General features: G+C 51.7%; 1 protein-coding gene across 5 annotated transcripts in view; it reads right to left on the bottom strand.

Annotated features, from left to right (window-relative positions):
* Positions 1-20,745, bottom strand: part of DPP6 (dipeptidyl peptidase like 6) — a 1,065,758-nt gene that overhangs the window by 75,821 nt on the left and 969,192 nt on the right. For all 5 annotated transcript variants that reach the window (XM_024990441.2, XM_024990444.2, NM_174040.2 and 2 more), the window contains 2 exon segments: positions 19,951-20,105; positions 18,397-18,494 (listed from right to left, as the gene is read on the bottom strand). In XM_024990441.2, coding sequence (XP_024846209.1) covers positions 18,397-18,494; positions 19,951-20,105 — 253 coding nt within the window.

Raw genomic sequence — 20,745 nt, 5'->3', positions numbered from 1 at the left:
GCTGCGTGTTTGCCGGACGATGCCCGGAGAGCTGGAAGCAGACCCGGTATGCTCAGTAATTACTGTCGGCAGAAGGATCTAAGCAACCCGGCGCGCTGACACAGCCTTCAGCTAGTCAGGGGATTAAATCGCTGGGTCCCCCACTTCTCACGACCGTTAGTCACAGCTGTTAATTCAGCCAAAGCCGAGAGCACACGACGAACACGGCAGGGAGGCCTCTGAGCCAGGTCATCAGCTCTCTCGGGGCGGAGAACAGGCCCTGGAACCCCGCACAGTCCCTGGAGATTTGCTGCGGACACGGTGGAGAGTCGTTCAGCACAGCCCAGCTCATGCTTTTCCACCGTCTCCGGTTCTGTGAGTTTCTGAAATATGGCTGCTCCTGTCACCATCTGCTCCGCAAGCTCGCGGGCTCTGGGAACCCGTGTTTGTTCTGCGTGTTTGTTCACGGGACCCACTTTCCCACCCCGCCTTTCAGCGGCTCCGGCTCTGAGAGTCACGTGTCCTTCTGGCAGCTTCCGCTGTGGCTTTGCTGTCGTGTCAGTGCCGCAAGGCTGGGAGCTGTGTTTGTAACGATAGGCTCTCACAGTCTGCCTGGATCTTTGCAGCCAGGAAACATGTACTCAGCTTTGCTCCTTAAAAAGCCACTCAGGTCTGTGCCAGCCCGTGTTGCACACGGAACACTTTGAATTTCCAGTTACACCATAAATGAGCTCTGGTCCCTGTTGGACAGACACTGCGGCGAGCCGGGCGTCCGAAGGGCCTGGTTTGGGGACCTGTTTGGTGCAGGCGTTCCTGTCGAGGTGTGATGGAAGGTCACAGAGACAGGCTGCAGAGGTTTGCTATTTAGAAGTGCAACCAAAGAGGTGAGATGAGGAGACTGTGAAGAAACTGGAATTGAAAATGAGAAAATGAAAATGGAAGAAAATTTGGGAAGCTCCCCCAGAAGGCAGAGGAAGGGGTCCCGGCGGGGGAGAGATGGAAGACAGCAGATGGTCCTCACATCTGAGAATCTAAGTGCTTCTCCGATGGACTGATGGGAAGAGAGGCAATCGCTGAAGGCACCGCAAGATGCCGACACAGCAGGGGCGTGAGCTGCAGATGAAAGGGCTTTCCAATTCCAGGGAAATTAACAAAACGCCCAAAGATGTTCTCATAGACTCTTAGACGTCTACAGGAAGAGAAATGCCACAACAATTCAGTAACAAGGTAACAAGTTTTGAGAAAAGATACAGATTTATGCTGATCTCAGATTTCTCAGCTATTTTAAGTCTGTTCTTGTTGAGTTGCTCAGTCCTGTCCGACTCTTTGTGACCCCATGGACTGCAGCACGTCAGGCTTCCCTGTCTATCACCAACTCCTGGAGCTTGCTCAAACTCATGTGCATGGAGTCGGTGATGCCATCCAACCATCTTATCCTCTGTCATCCCCTTCTCCTCCTGCTTTCAATCTTTCCCAGCATCAGGGCCTTCTCTAATGAGTTGGCTCTTCACACCAGGTGGCCAAAGTATTGGAGTTTCAGCTTCAGCATCAGGCCTTCCAATGAATATTCAGGACTGATTAAGGACTGATTTTCTTTAGGACGGACTGGTTGGATCCCCTTGTAGCCCAAGGGACTCTCACAAGTCTTCTCCAACACCACAATTCAAAAGCATCAATTCTTCAGCTCTCAGCTTTCTTTATAGTCCAACTCTTACATCCATACATGACTATGGGAAAAACCATAGCTTTGACTAGATGGACCTTTGTTGGCAAAGTAAAGTCCCTGCTTTTTAATATGGTATCTAGGTTGCTCATTGGAGAAGGCAATGGCACCCCACTCCAGTACTCTTGCCTGGAAAATCCCATGGATGGAGGAGCCTGGTGGGCCGCAGTCCATGGGTTGCAAAGAGTTGGACACGACTGAGCGACTTAGCAGCAGCAGCAGCAGCAGCAGGTTGCTCATAGCTTTTCTTCCAAGGGGCAAGCATCTTCTAATTTCATGGCTGCAGTCACCATCTGCATCTTTGACTGCATCTTTGACACATCTCTGACTGTGTGGATCACAACAAACTGTGCAAAATTCTTCAAGAGATGGGAATACCAGACCATCTTACCTGCCTCCTGAGAAATCTGTATGCAGGTAAAGAAGCAACAATTAGAACTGGACACGGAACAACAGACTGGTTCCAAATTGAGAAAGGAGTATGTCAATATTGTCATCCTGCTTATTTAACTTATATGCAGAGTACATCATGAGAAATGCTGGGCTGGATGAAGCACAAGCTGGAATCAAGATTGCCAGGAGAAATATCAATAACCTCAGAAATGCAGATGACACCACCCTTATGGCAGAAAGTGAAGAGGAACTAAAGAGCCTCTTGATGAAAGTGAAAGAGGAGAGTGAAAAAGCTGGCTTAAAAGTCGACATTCAAAGAGCGAAGATCATGGCATCCAGTCCCATCACTTCATGGCAAATAAATGGGGAAACAACGGAAGCAGTGACAGACTTTGTTTTCTTGGGCTCCAAAATCACTGCAGATGGTGACTGCAGCCATGAAATTAAAAGACGCTTGCTCCTTGGAAGAAAAGCTATGACAAACCTAGACAGATATTAAAAAGCAAAGACATTACTTTGCTGACAAAGGTGCATATAGTCAAAGCTATGGTTTTTCCAGTGGTCATGTATGGATGTGAGTGCTGGACCGTAAAGAAGGCTACATGACGAAGAATTGATGCTTTTGACCTGTGGTGCTGGAGAAGATTCTTGAGTCTCTTGGACAGCAAGGAGATCGAACCAGCCAATCCTAAAGGAAATCAGTCCTGAATATTCATTGGAAGGACTGATGCTGAAGCTGAAGCTCCAATACTTTGGCCACCTGATGCGAAGAACTGACTCATTGGAAAAGACCCTGATGCTGGGAAAGATTGAAGGCAGGAGGAGAAGGGGAGGACAGAGGATGTGATGGTTGGATGGCATCACCGACTCAATGGACATGAGTTTGAGCAAGCTCTGGAAGTTGGTGAAGGACAGGGAAGCCTGGCGTGCTGCAGTTCCATGGGGTCACAAAGAGTCAGACACGACTGAGTGACTGAACTGAACTGAACTCTCACATCTATATGTGACTACTGGAAAAACCATAGCTTTGACTAGATGGACCTTTGTCAGCAAAGGTATTTTAAGCCTAATGGTATTTAATACCTCAATGAGCTTTTAATAACCCATATCTTCTTGTTTTGGAGAAGGCAATGGCAACCCACTCCAGTACTCTTGCCTGGAAAATCCTATGGACGGAGGAGCCTTGTAGGCTGCAGTCCATGGGGTCGCTAAGAGTCGGACACGACTGAGGACTTCACTTTCACTTTTCACTTTCATGCATTGGAGAAGGAAATGGCAACCCACTCCAGTGTTCTCGCCTGGAGAATCCCAGGGACGGGGGAGCCTGTTGGGCTGCCGTCTGTGGGGTCGCACAGAGTCGGACATGACTGAAGCGACTTAGCAGCGGTAGCAGCATCGTCTTGTTTACAGCATGTCTTCTACTTGAATATACCTTTTACTAAAAGCTATTCAAAATTAAAGGCTTAAAATGAAAAGCTTCACACGTAGGAAGATGATGTCTGATACCAATCCATTCACAGCCAGTCCTAAACTACTACCAATCTGATGATAAATTTGAATGCAAATATCAAAAGTAATTATTAAGTGATAAAATGATATAAAATAAACACTGGGTGACTATTTCATAGAATTATAAACATTTAGTAAATCTTTTAAAGAAAGGTTAAAAACAAAGGTAGCAGCCATCACAGATGATGCATCTTGTATTTAAGACACAAACATGCTACCTCCCTGGAACAGGAAACTAAACAAGAGAAACTTTCAAAATAATTATCAGTCTGGGCAGGCTTGAACTGATAGTATTCCAGCTCCACGAGGGCAGCGCTTCACCTATGGTCAATACTTAATATTTTTTTAAGAAATGAATTTATTTCTAACTGAAAGACCAATGAATTTCTTTTTTTGAGAGGGGGCAGCTAATTAAATAATAGACACGTGTACCCCAATGTTCATCGCAGCACTGTTTATAATAGCCAGGACATGGAAGCAACCTAGATGTCCATCAGCAGATGAATGGATAAGAAAGCTATGGTACATACACACAATGGAGTATTACTCAGCCATTAAAAAGAATACATTTGAATCAGTTCTAATGAGGTGGATGAAACTGGAGCCTATTATACAGAGTGAAGTAAGCCAGAAAGAAAAACACCAATACAGTATACTAACACATATATATGGAATTTAGAAAGATGGTAACAATAACCCTGTGTACAAGACAGCAAAAGAGACACTGATGTATAGAACAGTCTTATGGACTCTGTGGGAGAGGGAGAGGGTGGGAAGATTTGGGAGAATGGCATTGAAACATGTATAATATCATATATGAAACGAGTTGCCAGTCCAGGTTCGATGCACGATACTGGATGCTTGGGGCTGGTGCACTGGGATGACCCAGAGGGATGGTATGGGGAGGGAGGAGGGTTCAGGATGGGGAACACATGTATATTTCGATATTTGGCAAAACCAATACAATATTGTAAAGTTTAAAAATAAAATAAAATTTAAAAAAATACTAAAGTTTCTAACAGAAAGACCAATGAACTTCTTTTTTTTGAGAAGGGGGAAGCTAATAAAATAATACTAAAGTTCACATATAAGAAGAAGTGGATGAAAATGACAAGATAGTTTAAAGAGGAAGACTTATGAGAAGGGATTTATTGCTAATGATACAGAGTAGTTGTAGACTTTGTAACTGATGTAACACTCAGTAGATCCATCATGATGGGCAGCCTTGTCACAAGGGTTTATATTAGAACAGAATAGTTTATCTAAGAATTTAATATTTAATAATATTAAACTGTCATCCCAAATCAGTGGGGAAAGGAAGACTGATACAATAAATGGTGCTGGGAAAATGATTATTTTAAAAAAGGAGCAAATAAAGGACAAGTGTGCATTTCTAGATAAAAATATCAGGAAAACTTATCAAAATACTCGGAAGTTACCTGTGCATAGTGAGAGGGCAAGTGATTGTTATTGTCTATAATGCAGAGATGATTTTTTAAATAAGAAAAAGGTTATTAAGGATAACTGGAAGTTTCCAATTTAAGTTGATGGATCTATCACATTTATTTCTGTCTTCTCTCCCCAGAAATGCAATTACGATGATAATGAAGGAATAAAGCAGGTATACACCCACATAAAGATTACAGAAACGGTTTCACCACATTTCAGATGTAAGAGTCTCGAGGGATGAGGCTGGTTGAAGAAGCAACAGATTGAAATGCCTGCCGAGTCAACCCCAGAGAGAATTTTGGGGACCTGGAGGTTGAGGTGCAGTCAGTATGGGGTTGGAGAAGGCAATGGCACCCCACACCCCACTCCAGTACTCTTGCCTGGAAAATCCCATGGATGGAGGAGCCTGGTAGGCTGCAGTCCATGGGGTCGCTAGGAGTCGGACACGACTGAGCGACTTCACTTTCACTTTTCACTTTCATGCATTGGAGAAGGAAATGGCAACCCACTCCAGTGTTCTTGCCTGGAGAATCCCAGGGACAGGGGAGCCTGGTGGGCTGCTGTCTCTGGGATCGGACAGAGTCGGACACGGCTGAAGTGACTTAGCAGACTTAGCAGCAATGTAGGGCTGGGAAATGTGGCTGAACAGGAGTACCATCTGGGAGAGTCTGGATGAGACAGATGGTGCAAGAGAAAACAGAGAAACCTGACCCACATTTAGACATGTTAGTTCATCCAAATATCTTTCAGTGGGGGAAAAAAAAGACATAATCTGCAGAGGAATGAGGGTCAGACTGACATCGGGTTTGTCGTCGGCAACACCGGACACGAGATGGAATTATAGCCCCCAAAATGAGGGACAGTGGTTTTCAAGCTGCAATCCCACATACAACTAAGGTTTTCAACAGATGTGAGAGAGACATATTAAAATATTGCAGAACTCAGAAAGTTTACCTCCCATAGTTCTTTCTTAGGAAAGCATCTGGAGGGCGTACTCCAGACGGAAGTGGAAGTAAATCAAGAAAGAAGATGATGTGAGACCAACACAGAGAGCAGCGAGGGGGTCTCCCTGGGTGGCACAGCGCCAATGTGAAAAAGAACAGTGAGTCCAGACTAGAGTCGGGGCGGCGGAGCGGCCTTGCACGGATGCAAGTGGGGAAGGAGGCAGAGCAACAGGGTACCTGCTGGAGTCTGGGGGGAAATGGTGAGGGTGTGATAAGATAAAATAAAATAAAATAGCTCAAATAAAAATAAAGGCAATTTAAAACTCAGGGAAAAACAAAAAGCTGAACAAAAAAGAGACACAGTCATAGGATGCTACTTAGTGCTACCAAGACAGACAATTACTTATGGTAAAGTTACGCTGTTTATTGATTGTAGTCTTTCAGAATCAACCCACAGATAAATAAGGAAAGTTTGGGTTTGGGGAAGAACGGAAACGGCATCAACTTCAGGGATATAAAAATATTAAAAAGAATTTTCTAGGTGGGAAGGGCAGAGAATGGACCTGTAGGAAAGGGCAGGACTTTGAGATCCATTTTACCAAGTGGGTTGTTAAAATTCTTGCCTGTAGTTTATGTGATACAAGAGAAACTTGTAAGAGTACTGTTTCAGTTTATAAAGGTAACCAGTAGAGAAAATAAAATGCGTATATACACATATATATATATATAGGGCTTCCTTGATAGCTCAGTTGGTAAAGAATCTGCTTGCAATGCAGGAGACACTGGTTTGATTCCTGGGTCGGGAAGATCCCCTGGGGAAAGGAAAGGCTACCCCTTCCAGTATTCTGGCCTGGAGAATTCCATGGACTGTATAGTCCAAAGGATCGTAAAGATTTGGACACAACTGAGTGACTTTCACTTTCACACATATATATTCACCTACTCACACACACACACACACACGGGCTTCCAGGTGGCTCAGTGGTAAAGAATCTGCCTGCCAATGCAGGAGATGCAAGAGTCGCAGGTTTGATCCCTGGGTCGGGATCCCCGGGTCGGGAGGAGGAAATGGCAACCCACTCCGGTATTCTTGCCTGGAGAACCTCATGGACAGAGGAGCCTGGCGGGTACAGTCCATGGGGTCGCAAAGAGTCGGACACAACTGAAGTTGACTTAGCACACACGCCAGTGCAGGAGACACAAGAAATGCAGGTTCAGTCGCTGGGTCAGGAAGATCCTGTGGAGGAGGAAATGGCAACCCGCTCCGGTGTTCTTGCCTGGAGAACCCCATGGATGGAGGAGCCTGGCTGGATTCAGTCCGTGGGGCTGCACAGAGTCGGGCACGACTGAGCGTGCACACGCACACACTGCCACCTGCAAGGAGCGGGGGTGTGGGTGGAGATGGGGGCCATCTCCTGGGCCCCAAGGGTGGCCTGGGCACACCTGGGCAGCAGGCACCCGCGTTGCCACCTGCGCTCGGGGAGGCGGGGCCTGTCCAGAGAGAGGTGACCAGAGCGGAACTGCTCCCCTGGGCCCTGGAGGAGAAACAGTCTCTGCCCCCTACATTTAATGACCAGAGTCAGTGGTCCTCAGGCGGGGCCGCCAGACCAGCAGCACCTGGGAAGTGGTGGAAACAAACTGAATCTGAGACCCTGGGCATGGCTGAGGCACCTAACTGGTCTAACTGGTGCCCCAGTTGGGGAACCACCAAACTAAGTGAGCCAAGCGGTTCTGGTGGGCAGACCATCTGGTGACACAGCCGTGTTCCATATGATCGTCTCTGCCTCCATTTCTGCTCTCCCTAGACGTTCTCTGAGTTAATAAGTGAACTGGTAAGCAGATAAGGTTCTAAAGAATAAAGAGAAACCTGGTCACAGTTAAAGGAGAGGAAAAAATAGCATTTGAACTGTGGAAAATTCTTAAAGAGATGGGAATACCAGACCACCTGACCTGCCTCTTGAGAAACCTGTATGCAGGTCAGGAAGCAACAGTTAGAACTGGACATTGGACAACAGACTTCTTCCAAATCGGGAAAGGTGCACACCAAGGCTGCATACTGTCACCTGCTTACTTAACTTCTATGCAGAGCACATCATGTGAAACGCTGGGCTGGACGAAGCACAAGCTGGAATCAAGATTGCTGGGAGACATATGAATAACCTCAGATATGCAGATGACATCACCCTTATGGCAGAAAGCAAAGAAGAACTAAAGAGCCTCTTGATGAAAGTGAAAGAGGAGCGTGAAAAAGTTGGCTTAAAACTCAACATTCAGAAAACTAACATCATGGCATCTGGTCCCATCACTACATGGCAAATAGATGGGGAAACAATGGAAACAGTGGCAGACTTTATTCTGGGGGGCTCCAAAATCACTGCAGATGGTGACTGCAGCCATGAAATTAAAAGACACTTGCTTCTTGGAAGAAAGGTTATGACAAACCTAGACAGCATATTCAAAAGCAGAGACATTACTTTGCCAACAAACGTCTCTCTAGTCAAAGCTATGGTTTTTCCAGTAGTCTTGTATGGATGTGAGAGTTGGACCATAAAGAAAGCTGAGCACCGAAGAATTGATGCTTTTGAACTGTGGTTGGAGAAGACTCCTGAGAGTCCCTTGGACTGCAAGGAGATCCAACCAGTCCATCCTAAAGGAAATCAGTCTTGAATATTCATTGGAAGGACTGATGCTGAAGCTGAAACTCCAATACTTTGGCCACCTGATGGGAAGAACTGACTCACTGGAAAAGACCTTGATGTTGGGAAACACTGAAGGTGGGAGGAGAAGGGGATGACAGAGGATGAGATGGTTGCATGGCATCACTGAGTCAATGGACATGAGTTTGAGCAAGCTCCGGGAGTTGGGGATGGACAGGGAGGCCTGGCATGCTGCAGTCCATGGGGTTGCAAATAGTTGGACACGACTGAACGACTGAACTGAGCCGAACTGAATCTAAGAACGTGAGATGGAGCTGGGCTGTGAGAGACACCAGAGTTGATCCAATGTCGAGATGCAGTGAGACACAGAAGCATTTTGATAATCACAGAAGATAGAAAATCATGCTTCGAGGGCTGGACAAATTGTGTTTTAAAAAGAACATGAAACGAAATGATTAACAGGATGCAAAGGTTCTTGGAAGAAATGCCACTGATTTTCTTTATTCTAAAGCACTTTATCTGCCCATAAATACTGTCATTCATTCAAAGAGCATTTACTTAGGGCTCAGCGTGGACACGGGTCCAGATGCTGGCAGGCAGAGGCCCAAAGCCTGGTTGTAGGGGAGCTCCCTGTTTGTGGGGAGACAGAGAACCCCCAAATTTCAGTACGGGGTGAGGACTGCCCTGATAGGAGGAGCCATGTGGGAGCCGCAGCTGCTGAAACAGCACAGCTTGGCCGAGAAAATTCCACAGCCTCCTCACGAATCTCCAGCCAGATGGGCCTTCAAGTCAGAACACAGCGACCCCTCCTGCCGAGCAGTGTATGAATTTTTTATTAGCCCATTTGTTTCCCGTCAAATATTAATAGAGCAGCGTCTCCCGTGCAGGGACTAATGTGCCGTGTCGCTTCTCGGTATTCCGAGTTCTGGCAGAGGTTCTGACAGTCACGCGGCAGCGAAGGCCAGGGAGGCGAAAGGCCTGCTGATCCAGCGAAATCAAGGGCCTGCGACTGATGCTGGCGTTTCCAGGGAGGGTCGGCCCCTGCGTGAGGCTGGAGCGAAAAATCCTTTGAGAGGACAGTTTTAAAACAAGGAAGATGGTAACAGAAAGCATCACTGAACAAACGGAAACGACATCAAATGACAAATGCTGCTGTGATCAAGTATATGGCTCCACACCTGACCCTGGGAGCAGCCTCTTAATTGCACAAAAATCTCTGCAGGCAGAATAAGGAGGATGTGACGGTAAGATAAGTTGCTATCTGATGTAGCGTCCATGATTTCACTTCCTTTCTTTAACAAGCCTACTTATTTGTTTTGTCTGTGCTGAGTCTTGGCTGCTGCACGGCTTTCTTCAGCTGTCGCGCGTGGCAGCTACTCTTTAGCTGATACACGGGCTTCTCGCTGCAGCGTCTTCTCTTGGTGCAGAGCACGGGCTCTAGGGACCTCAGGAGCTGCGGCACACACACTCACAGCTGTGACCTGCAGGCTCTAGGACACAGGCTCCACACTTGTGGCTCTCATACGCAGGCTCTGATGCTCCCCGGCACGTGGGAGTGGGATCTTCCCGGACCAGCCATCGAACCTGTATCCCCTGCACTGGCAGGTGGATTCTTTACCACAAAGCCCCCAGGGAGGCCCCAGAATTTCGCTTTCAACATAGGAAGAGACCACATGACCTTTCCTTTCCATCTGAGGTGTTGGCCGCACTGCAGGGCTGGCTGCTAAGATGAGGAGGAAAGCACGGGCTATTCTCCTGCTCTAAGTCTGCCAAACACGACTCAGTCCCTGCATATCTAGGGACAGGGTCTTCAGAATGATCTCGCTTCCCTTTAAACACAAACCACAACCATGGAGAACATGTGTTCTTCACCAGAAGTTTATCTTTCTGGCATCCACGACCAGATTCCCAGGATTCTAAAGCATGAGGCATTTTGATGGATGAGAATCTGGAAACCTGTGATCAGCAGTAACATTGAGAACCCCCTTTCCAAAGCATCAGTAGAATAAAGAAGCAGCATTTCTCCAGACTGGACCTTCCATATTTCTGCAGTCACCATGCAGAGCTTCTTGCCCTCATGGATAACAAAACCACACCCCGATCTGATACCACAAACGCAACGGCTGTCTGGCTGCGCCAAGCCCCTTGAACGGCTCCCTGAGATGAGGTCATGTGAATGTTTTGGTGGCCAGTTCACTACTTAATACATGAGGTAAACGGAGCGAGGTCTCACTCTGCGGGCATTAGACAGCATTGGGCATTTCTAATTCATCCCCCAAACACCTTCGAATAAAGTTGGAAATCAAATTCAGATGAAACACGTATCTTCCCACAGTCATTCATATAAAGAAAGAAGATTAGAAATATGTTAGTCAGATGGCAGGTTCAGGGATGGAGGTGGGGGGCAGCATCTTTGATTTGAAAATGACACAGGGCTTTCCTGATAGCTCAGCGGTAAAGAATCCACTTGCAATGCAGGGGGCGCAAGTTCAACCCCAGGTCTGGGAAGATCCCCCGTGCCTCGGAGCAACTAAGCTCGGGTACTACGATTCCTGAGCCTGTGCTCCAGAGCCTGGGAACCGCAACTGCTGAGCTGACATGCTGCAACTCCCAAAGCCCCTGTGCCTAGAGCCCATGCTCTGCAACAAGAGAAGCCAGCACGATGAGAAGCCTGTGCGTTACAACTCGTGACAAGTGGAGAAAGCCTGTGCAGCAATGAAGACCCAGCACGGCCAAAATAGACAAACGAAATTACTAAAAAAAATAAAGAAAATGACACGGACCTTCCTTTCCAGGTCTCAAGAAGGGCCTTCCTGCCTTGCTCACACTTCCGAATCACCTGAGGAGGTTTAAAACCCCCCAAACCCAGGCCACACCCCCACTGGAAAAAACCAGGAAGGGGAGAGTTACAGAAATGGTCCTGTGTGGGCCACCTGAGAGGGCAGGCACGAAGTGGAACACGGCAGATGCGAGAGCTCTGGAACAAGGACACGCGCGGCGGTCAGGTGTCAGGAATCTTGTGTTGGAGCCTCGCTTCTACCCCTAAGTAAAAAGCAACAACCGGCAAGTCAGGTGGTGGTGATGTCGGTGGTGAAACTGCAGGTGTTGGTGGAGGAGATCGAGGTGGTGATGATGAGGCAGAGGCAGAGGTCCTGCTGGGGGTGTTGATGGTGGGGGTGGGGGTGAAAATAGAAAGAAAAGTGAAAGTGAAAGTCGCTCAGTTGTGTCCCACTCTTTGGGACCCCATGGACGATGCAGTCCCTGGAATTCTCCAGGCCAGAATACTGGAGTGGGTGGCCTTTCCCTTCTCCAGGAGATCTTCCCAACCCAGGGATCGAACCCAGGTCTCCCGCATTGCAGGCGGATTCTTTACCAGCTGAGCCACCAGGGAGGAGGTGGCGGTTAACTGTTGATGGGGGTGGTGCTCAGGTCCTCAGGAACAAAGGCCCTGTTTTTCTGTGATGTTTCCGTTGCTCTGATGACCTCTGATCCTTATAAAGGCTTGCTCTGGATCCAGTGTGCCAGTCTCCCAGGGAGCCCACACTTCTTACTGACCCGGCAGAAGGACGCGGCATTTCCTCTCGAGGTTGGAAGGGGGCGCATCACGGGTGGAGAGGGTGCAGGAGGAGCCTGGAGGCAGCAGGTGAGGGGCGGGGGTGCCCTGAGAGTGCCAGCCTCCGGGAACGTGCACAGCTGGAAGCAGTGAGCCGCACACACACCCGTGTGCTAGGTCTTTACAGAGTCCCGAGAGGAAAAAGAGGCGGCAGGAGCCCACGCAGGCAACACACGTCTGCACCTGCGCGTCTGTATCCATATCCCAGCGCCATGTACGTAAGGCAAGCACGCACACCGCCGTACGTTTAACCAGCGTCGACGCGGGGAGAGGCTGCTCACAGCACATTTTCGGCGTTTTAAAGGCCTAAGGGGTGGGGCCGGGCAGGGGGCAGAGAGTGAAAAGGACAAGGACAGGTAAACGAGAGCTCCTGCACTTGACCGACGATGGCTAGCCCCGCGCCAGGCACATCTAGGTCTTGGTGCTGGACCGTAAGGTGAATAAACGGAGGAGAAACAACAGAAGCGAGAGGTGGGGGGCGGGGAGAGCCCGCCTGGCCCAGGACCGTCGGGCACCGGGCACTAGCCTCCCTTCTCAGGCTCTGTGATCAGCCCCGCGGCCACCAGACGCAGGACGGGCACCCTGGCCGATGGCATCTGACGGAGTGTTTGCAGGAGGAGACAAACACACACACACACCAGCGCAGTCCGACGCCAGTTCAAAATGACCCTGTCGGGGCTCTGGTACGTCTTCATTCAACACCCAGCTCAACGGACCCGCAAGGAAACCAGCAAAAGGCAGCTGCGCTTGCTTCATCAGCGCAGCCGGGCTTCCCTGTGAAATTGCAGAAACCGCGGGCCCTGCCACAGGTGCACTTCCTGGAGAGGAGGGATCACTGTGCCCTGAGTAACAAGGGCGCGCCCCATCCCTGGGCCCCGTGCCCACCCCCATTCCCGGTTCTCTGTGGGGAACCCTTTCCCATGGAGGCCCTGGCTCTGCTCTGGCTGTGAGCGCAGGGCTACCTCGCCCTCCGCGGCACTCATCACCTGTTCCCCTGGCCGCCACCCTGCACGCGGCTACTGAATTGGAGCTGCCGTGGCGCCTGGACCCCGTCACCTGATGGAGGGGCCGTCATGGGCCCACCAGAGTGCCTGGCACATGCGGAAGGCAGTAGGTTTTGCCAGGGCAAGGACTGGGGAGCCCAGAAGTCAGCCCCCCCGGAACCCTGCAGGGGAGTGGGGCTGGCTGAGGAGCCACAGCAGAGGGTGGGGAGTGCGCGGGATGAAGGGGAGACAGCTGACATGGGAAACGTTTGCTTCCTCCCCTTGAAGGGCCCTGACCCGTCTGCAGGAAGTGGCCCCTGGCCTTTCTGGGCTCTCCGCATCTCCCTGTGGAGGCTGCGTGGAGGGACGGGTGGTCCTGCCTGGCTTGAGTCCCAGGGCACATTTCAGGCTTTGTGTGGAATCAGCTGTCGACTCTTTGTGACCCCATGGGCTGCAGCCTGCCAGGCTCCTCTGCCCATGGGATCCTCCAGACAAGAATCCTGCAGTGGGTACCATTTCCTTCTCCAGGGGATCCCCAACCCAGGGATGGAACCCGCGTCTCCTGCATGGGCAGGCGGATTCTTTACCACTAGCACCACCAGGGAAGCTGCAGACCCTGTCCGTAACCTCTGGGTTCTCGGCCCTGCCTCTGTGGAACAGCAGAGGGGCACTCATGGCGGGGCTGTGTGAGGCCCCAGGGGACCCAGCCACATCTGTGAGACATACACCCTGGCTCCTGAGAGAAGGGCAGAGGGAAGGACAAGTGTGGAACTAACACGCAACCAGACTGGGCCACACCCGACCCAGGAGCCGACCTGCACGTTCCTCCTGGTCCAGATGATCTCTTTTGTGTCCCCAAGTGGCCAAATCCTGCCTGTTTCCACCCCTCTTCCTCCCCTGATTTCCCAGTCTTGTAGCAAAATTCTGAACAGAACTGATGCCTATCTTGCGGTACTTAACTTCTGACTATCCTTGCCTAGATTGTTGAGGGCATTACGTAGGTTCCCTTCCTTTTTCCATCCCTCCACAAAGTAAGTGTCTTCCTTTTACCTTCTTTAGATTTAGTGCCTCTAGTGTTGAAAGAAACCAGACTAGGTCACCCCAAAATATGCCTTTTTGACAATTATTTTGAGCTGAAGGCAATTAGGAGGGAGCAAACTCAGCAAAGCCCCCCTGCTTCTGCCTCAAGGCAGGAAATAGTTTCCTCTTCCCGGAGGCAGACTCTCACTGGCCCAGAGATGCACCGGGGAGCCTGAGGGCCCATCTTCCCCACGGGGCCCTCTGGTTTATGTACCACCTGCAGCTGCTGCCCTGGGAACCCTGAACCTGCTTCCTGGTCCTGGTAACTCTACGAGTTTACTGCTCCTGGTGGACGATGCTGTAAAAGCTGCACTGTGAGTCGATGCTTTGAGCGGCTTCGGGTTGAGATGTTTTCCCACGCTGTGTGCAGGGCACGTGTGAATAAACTGTGCTTCCCTCTTGTTAATCTGTCTTGCTGTGAGGGTCCCAGCTGCAAGCCCAGGACGGGTAAATGGTGGTCTCTACAGCGTCCTGTACTGAGAAGGCAGAACGTCAGCAAGGGCCAAGTATCTGTCAAGTTTTGCTTCCAGGACAACCAAAGAAATCCGTATCTACAAGGATCCTATTGAAACAGGACTTTACTGGCTAATTTTAAACTTAATTTGCCCATTCAGCAAACCCAGCTCACACCACGTGCCGGGCCCAGCCCAGAACTGGAGCTTCAGCTTCACACGTGTGTGCATGGTTAGTCATTTCAGTCGTGTCTGACTCTTTGTGACCCCCTGGACTGTACCCCACCAGGCTCCTCTGTCCATGGGGATTCTCCAGGCAAGAATACTGGAGTGGGTTGCCATGCCCTCCTCCAGGGGATCTTCCTGACCCAGGGATCGAATCTGCATCTCCTCCATTGGCAGATAGATTCTTCACTTCTGGGCCCCCAGGAAAGCCCAGTTTCGGATATCATTTAGAGATAGATAGAGGATTTATCTGAGACCTGCAAAGAGCAAGTGAGGCCGCTGAGTATCTTCCTGTGCAATGCCCGGCTTGCCTTGTGATGGCCTGGGCAGCCCTGCTGGGGTGGACATCTCACATGGATTTCTGTCTGGTGGGTCAGAGAGCCCCAAGGTTACAGTCAGGGCCCTGGGGGATCTGTAACCCTCAAGCTTGACCTTATATTTCTTGTCAGACTGTCCACACACACCGAGCTTCTCAACTGTCTCTGGACTGGTTCTAATGCCCCACTGGTTAATTAGTGAGTTAAATAAAACCTCTGACACCTGCTCGTTTACCTTCTCTGAGAATCACAACCTGACCAGTTGAAGGGGAGATGTTGGACCGGCAGTCAGAAATGGCCCTGAAGTTCTGAGGGCAGGGCGGAGGGCCAGTGGCCAGCAGGCAGGACTCCGGCACGAGACGGGAGAGCCGCCTGTGCTGTGTGCTCTGTCTGGTCCTCACGACACCCACAGGAATGAACCCTCGATTCTTAACATGCATCCCCGTCTTGCAGATGAGGAACCGGAACAAAGCAGGAACTCGCCCCGGAGCTCGGAACCGGGATCTGGACCCGGGCGGCAGCATGTGAACCTTCACTCGGAACCAGTGGTTCTCAGTCTTGTCCTGGGGCGTCTTCAATGGTCATGCTGGCATCCAGTGGGGAGGGGCGGGGATATGCCTGAAGTCTCTGTGATGCAGAAGGCAGCCCCCACCGCAAAGGGTCCTCAGGCGCTGAATGCCGGGGAGAGAAAGCCTCAGACCTGGCGGGGGGCGGCGGGGGGCGCCTCGTCCAGGCCCTGCTCTCACACAGCCCCTCTCACGCCTGCAGTCCTCACTTGCTTCTAATGCTTCCTTCAAGGCCAATCCCTCCTCTGCATAATAACCTCCATATTTTATTCACGCTAAATTCTCAGCCTAATGGACGCAAATAATAAATGCTTGCTAAACGGCTGCTCACATTTACTGCGTGATTTCTGACAGATCCGCGCTCACTTTGAAAAATCCCAAGACTGTGATGGGGAAGGAGACGAGAAAGCACGACATGAACACACCGCAGGTTACAGGGCACTGGGAAAGCATCGCTGTGTTGAGCTCGGGAAGCTGCAGAGCAGAGGCCCCGAGGCCCGCATCCCGGCAGCCCTGATGGAGGCTAATTTTTCACTGTCCTTGAAGCTAATCAAGCCTGCAGAAACAGCATCACCAAATGGACTAAACGAGATTTTCAATTAACTCAAACAGATGGCTTAAATTTTCCAGGTGACTTTCCATATTAATTCAGAGAGAGTGGTGGACCAGGCCCCAGGCGGCCTGACAGGGATGGCACTGCAGGAAGACAGCAAAGCACACGGATCTCGGGAGAGAAGACGAAGCAATGATTGCAGTGTTTCTCCTATCCCGGCAAGAATGCATGCGCGCACGCTAAGCCGCTTCAGTCGTGCCCGACTCTCTGCGACCCCATGGACTGTAGCCCGCCAGGCTCCTCTGTCCAGAGGCTTCTCCAGGCAAGAATACCAGAGTGGGTCCTGTCAAGAATAGCATCGCCCAGGTTGATTCCACTCTGGGACACACTGAGGGCCCGATCTCCCAGGAGGGGCCATCCGAGACTGAGGCCTTGGGACCCGCTGCACGAGTAGGGTGGCCACTCCAGGGCTGGGACGGACAGACAGCTGGGAGGGACAGGCAGAGGGGAGCCCTGGGCTGGGTCTGTCCTCCTGAGGACCAGTGATTTTACACACGCCTAGAGATGGGAGAGCCGAAAGAACCTCAGTGTGTCCTGCAGTGGCCGTGGGCAGATGGGTTCTACCAGGGACAGCAATGAAGCCTCCACGGGAGACGCCCACATCGTTACGGACCAGCAGCTCCAAGCGTCCGTGTGTCCAGCCCTGAGCTGGGCCTGCGCAGGAGCCAGAGTGGCTGAGGCCACTGCACCCGCCCTTCTGGAAGCTGCCAGGGGCTACTAGTAATGCAGAATTCTGTAAGTGAATAGGGAGGACCCAGGCTACCGTTATGGCAAAATGTGGGCTGGGTATTTGCTGAGCCTCCGGATGGATCATTCTCGGCTTAACTGGGCCCGTGGACAGGCCTGCAGCATCGATGAGTGAGTAGAAGCTGGGGCCAGCCCAGTCCCCTTCCCTTTCTGGGTCTCCCATCAATACTCTCAACAGAGTGGGGTTTAACATCGCTATTAGTAAACTCTGGAAGTATAACCAGTCCCCAGGCCACTTGGACTCTGGGACAAGATGAAACTGAAATCCAGACCCCTTCAGTCAGACTCTACTCAGCTTTCTTGATTGGAATGTAAAATCCATCTGAGCCAGTCGTTACTAATAACAGGATGGATGCCGTTGTCAATATGTCCCACCAACTGCATGGTTGTTATGCCACCTGGGAGCTTTGGCTTCGCTGGAGCATGACTTCCCGCTTGGTCCCCAGGCCTGGTAAAGGGCAGCCATGCTCCAATGCGGCGCTCCCCGACCTTTTTTGGCACCAGGGCCAGTGTCGCAGTAGACAGGTTTTCCATGGACGGAGTGCAGGGATGGTTTTGGAATGATTCAAGGCCATTACATTTACTGAGTTCACTGGGGAGGCAGAGCTCGGGTGGTGCTGTGATGGTGTGTGGCTGTAAGCGTAGACAGAGGTTCTCCCAATTGCCCGCCACTCACCTCCCATGGTGCATCCCGGTTCCTAACAGGAACAGGACGGCTCTGTGGCCTGGGGGCTGGGGACCCCTGCTCTAAAGTGAGGCTCTGAAAATGGGGTCCCATGCACAGTAGGTCCAATTACCTGGACGTCTTGGAAAGGTGCATCTGTTCATCTGAAGGGTGAACCCCAAAGTCCTCCACGTGCAGGCCAGGTGCCCCCACTGGACACGTGTGGTTGACCATCCCCTCTGCCCCCCTGAAGCCCAGCCTCTGGGGGGCAGGATCTGAGCCTGACGTGAGGTAAGACATCACAGCGGCTTTGACAGGTGTTCCTCTCTCAGAACACCAAGCCATAAAGCAGCCAGGAAAACGGTACAAAATGTGCCTTTTCCTTGGATGTTTAAATTGGCAATCTGAGCCCACAGAGACCACATAAGCAGACATGGATCTCACGGTTATTGTCGTCGCGTAATTGAACGAAGGATGCAAACCTCATCCTCGGGTCATCAGGCGGCGTCATCTCCAGGTCGTGCGTGGGTCCATTCAGGCCAATGACGTGCAGGGAGATGCTGGGGTTTTCACAGCCGGCCTGGGAGGAAAGGGGAGAGAGGTGTGAGAGCCACCTCCCACCTGGACCGGCCTGGGTGCTGAGTCTGCTGGGAGACACGAGAGGCTCAGTGTGGGGAGGACGAAGCCCTTCAGGGGGAGTGTCGGTAGATGGGGCGGGGACGGGGAGAGGCCACTCTCCTCTGTCCCCTCCCTGCACGAGCGCTGGCCGGCAGGGCAGAAGACTAGGCTGCTGGTCTGACTCTGGCTCCTCCGCCCCTGCAGACGGGGTGTCAGGGTGAGGGGGAAGGCAGAACCCACACAGGGCAGGGCTCAGACGGGTCAGCAGTTTGTGGCTCCAATCTGAGTTCTGTTGGTCAGAACATGCTGACTTTCTACTAAAACAGGAAACTCCAGTCCCGAGCCACATGGGGTGTCATAATTCCAATCACAGACCTGTCCCAGAGCTCACGGTAAAGTCAGTTGGTTGCAGTTTTCTAGGTTTCAGGTCATCCCATCACTCCGAGGTTGGGGGGACTCCCATGAAAGGGTTCAGCAGGGAAACTGTTCCCTTTCTAGGCAATGTCTGGCTCCCAGCCTCCTGAACCGTGAGACACACACGTCCGCTGTTTAAGCAGCACGGTCTGTGGTGCTTGTTACGGAGCCCGAGCTGACTGATATACCTGGCGCTTCCTTCCTCTGGCCTGGGACCCTGGGACCCTTGCTTGGGCACCATTGCCCCTCGCTGCAAACTGCAGGCCGAGGGTCCTGTATCTCTGGACAGCAGGTGGCGTCAGCTCCCAGAGCCCTCCGGTGGCTGGGGAGCCGGGGCCAGGGCTGGTCGGCAGAGGCTGGACGGGTCCTTCTGGGGCAGCCCCGGGGGGAACCCGGGGACCCTGTCACTGGAGGGGCAGGCGGGGCCCTGGCCTCTCTCCAGCTGAGTAGGCAGCAGGCCCTGCCCCCACACTGGCACGCTGCGGTTTACTAACAAAGCCAGGTGTGGCCATCCGTGCCTCCCTGCCCTCACCCCCTGCCATCCACCTGCAGCCTTGCTGTTCTGCTGGCTTTTTGTGGCAACACACGGATCTGGGGAACAATTTGAAACAGTACAGGTCAGCACACTGCCAGGTGCAGAGCAGCCCAGAGCCAAGGGGACCCTCTGACCCCCCAGAACCTGCTAAAGGAGTTAGAGGACAGAGTGCCCCAGCGTGAGCAGTGTGAGTTTCTGTCACCACGGAGTCACAAGGGAGGTGATGTATATCGGTTGGGATTGAAGCTTGGACAAATGACTAACGGTAGTTCCGTCATTTAAAAAAAGTAAACCTGCTGACAGATTCAGCTCCGCAAAGATGGGAATTTAATGCAGTGTAATGGGACGTAATTAATCCCGCCTCTGTTTACTGCCTTGCTCGCAGCACGGGTGAGAGCCACGGCTCCACGAGGGGGTGGGGAGCCGATGAATGTATGCAGAGGCTGTCCCGGCGTGGCTTCCCGCCTACCTTGGGGTAGTGGTAGGGCTTCGCGGTGGGGTAGACGGAGCCGGTGTAGGTGGGCAGCTCCATGACCGGCACGCGTGAGTCGTTGATGGTGGCGTAGGCGAGCCGTGTACCGTCCGGAGACCACCAGTGGGCGATGTGGGTCTTCAGGATCTCCTCTAAGGAAACAGACAAAGCAGAGACATGTGAAGGCACGGGGGAGGGCACCTGGGAGCCCCCCGGGGACAAATGCCTCCTCACAGCCTCTGAGGAGGCCTCCCCGTGCCCGGGTGCACTGTCATTCTGGACATACCTGGGCTGACCACCGAACCCCAGCACAGCAAACCCAGTCAATCAAGGCCCGACCGAGCAGAGACGAACCATCCAAAAACCACTCTCCTTTTTTTGCACAATTTGAGCATGATGAGCCTATGAGGTCCTTTCTGAGTTGACTTACTATTGCTGTGTGTGAGTTATTACTTTAAGGGGATCAGAAAACCAAAACGAGAGGAGATCCATTCGTCTCAAGCAGGGAGCCCCCGGCAGGACCAAGTGAGGACATAACTGTTTGGAGCTTGAATCCCAGGAAATCAATGAGCAGGGGACACCGAGGGCTCAGGCCCACACTGAGGCCCCAGGCACATGGCTGTGTGGGAGGCGATGCTCAGAGCCCAGCGGGCCCCTCACCCTGATGGAAGGAAGTGATCACATTCCCTGCGGCAGAGACCCAGAATGGCCCCCTCTCCAGGGAGACCGAGATGGAAACAGCGACGGGCCCAGCCTCCACCGGGCACTCCCACGGCTCCTCCTCGTCACGGA

The sequence above is a fragment of the Bos taurus genome, chromosome 4 (genome assembly GCF_002263795.3).
Source record: "Bos taurus isolate L1 Dominette 01449 registration number 42190680 breed Hereford chromosome 4, ARS-UCD2.0, whole genome shotgun sequence".
In the NCBI taxonomy this organism is placed as follows: Eukaryota; Metazoa; Chordata; class Mammalia; order Artiodactyla; family Bovidae; genus Bos; species Bos taurus.
The sequence above is the reverse complement of the archived record's forward strand: the minus strand, read 5'-3'. Positions and strand labels throughout refer to the sequence as shown.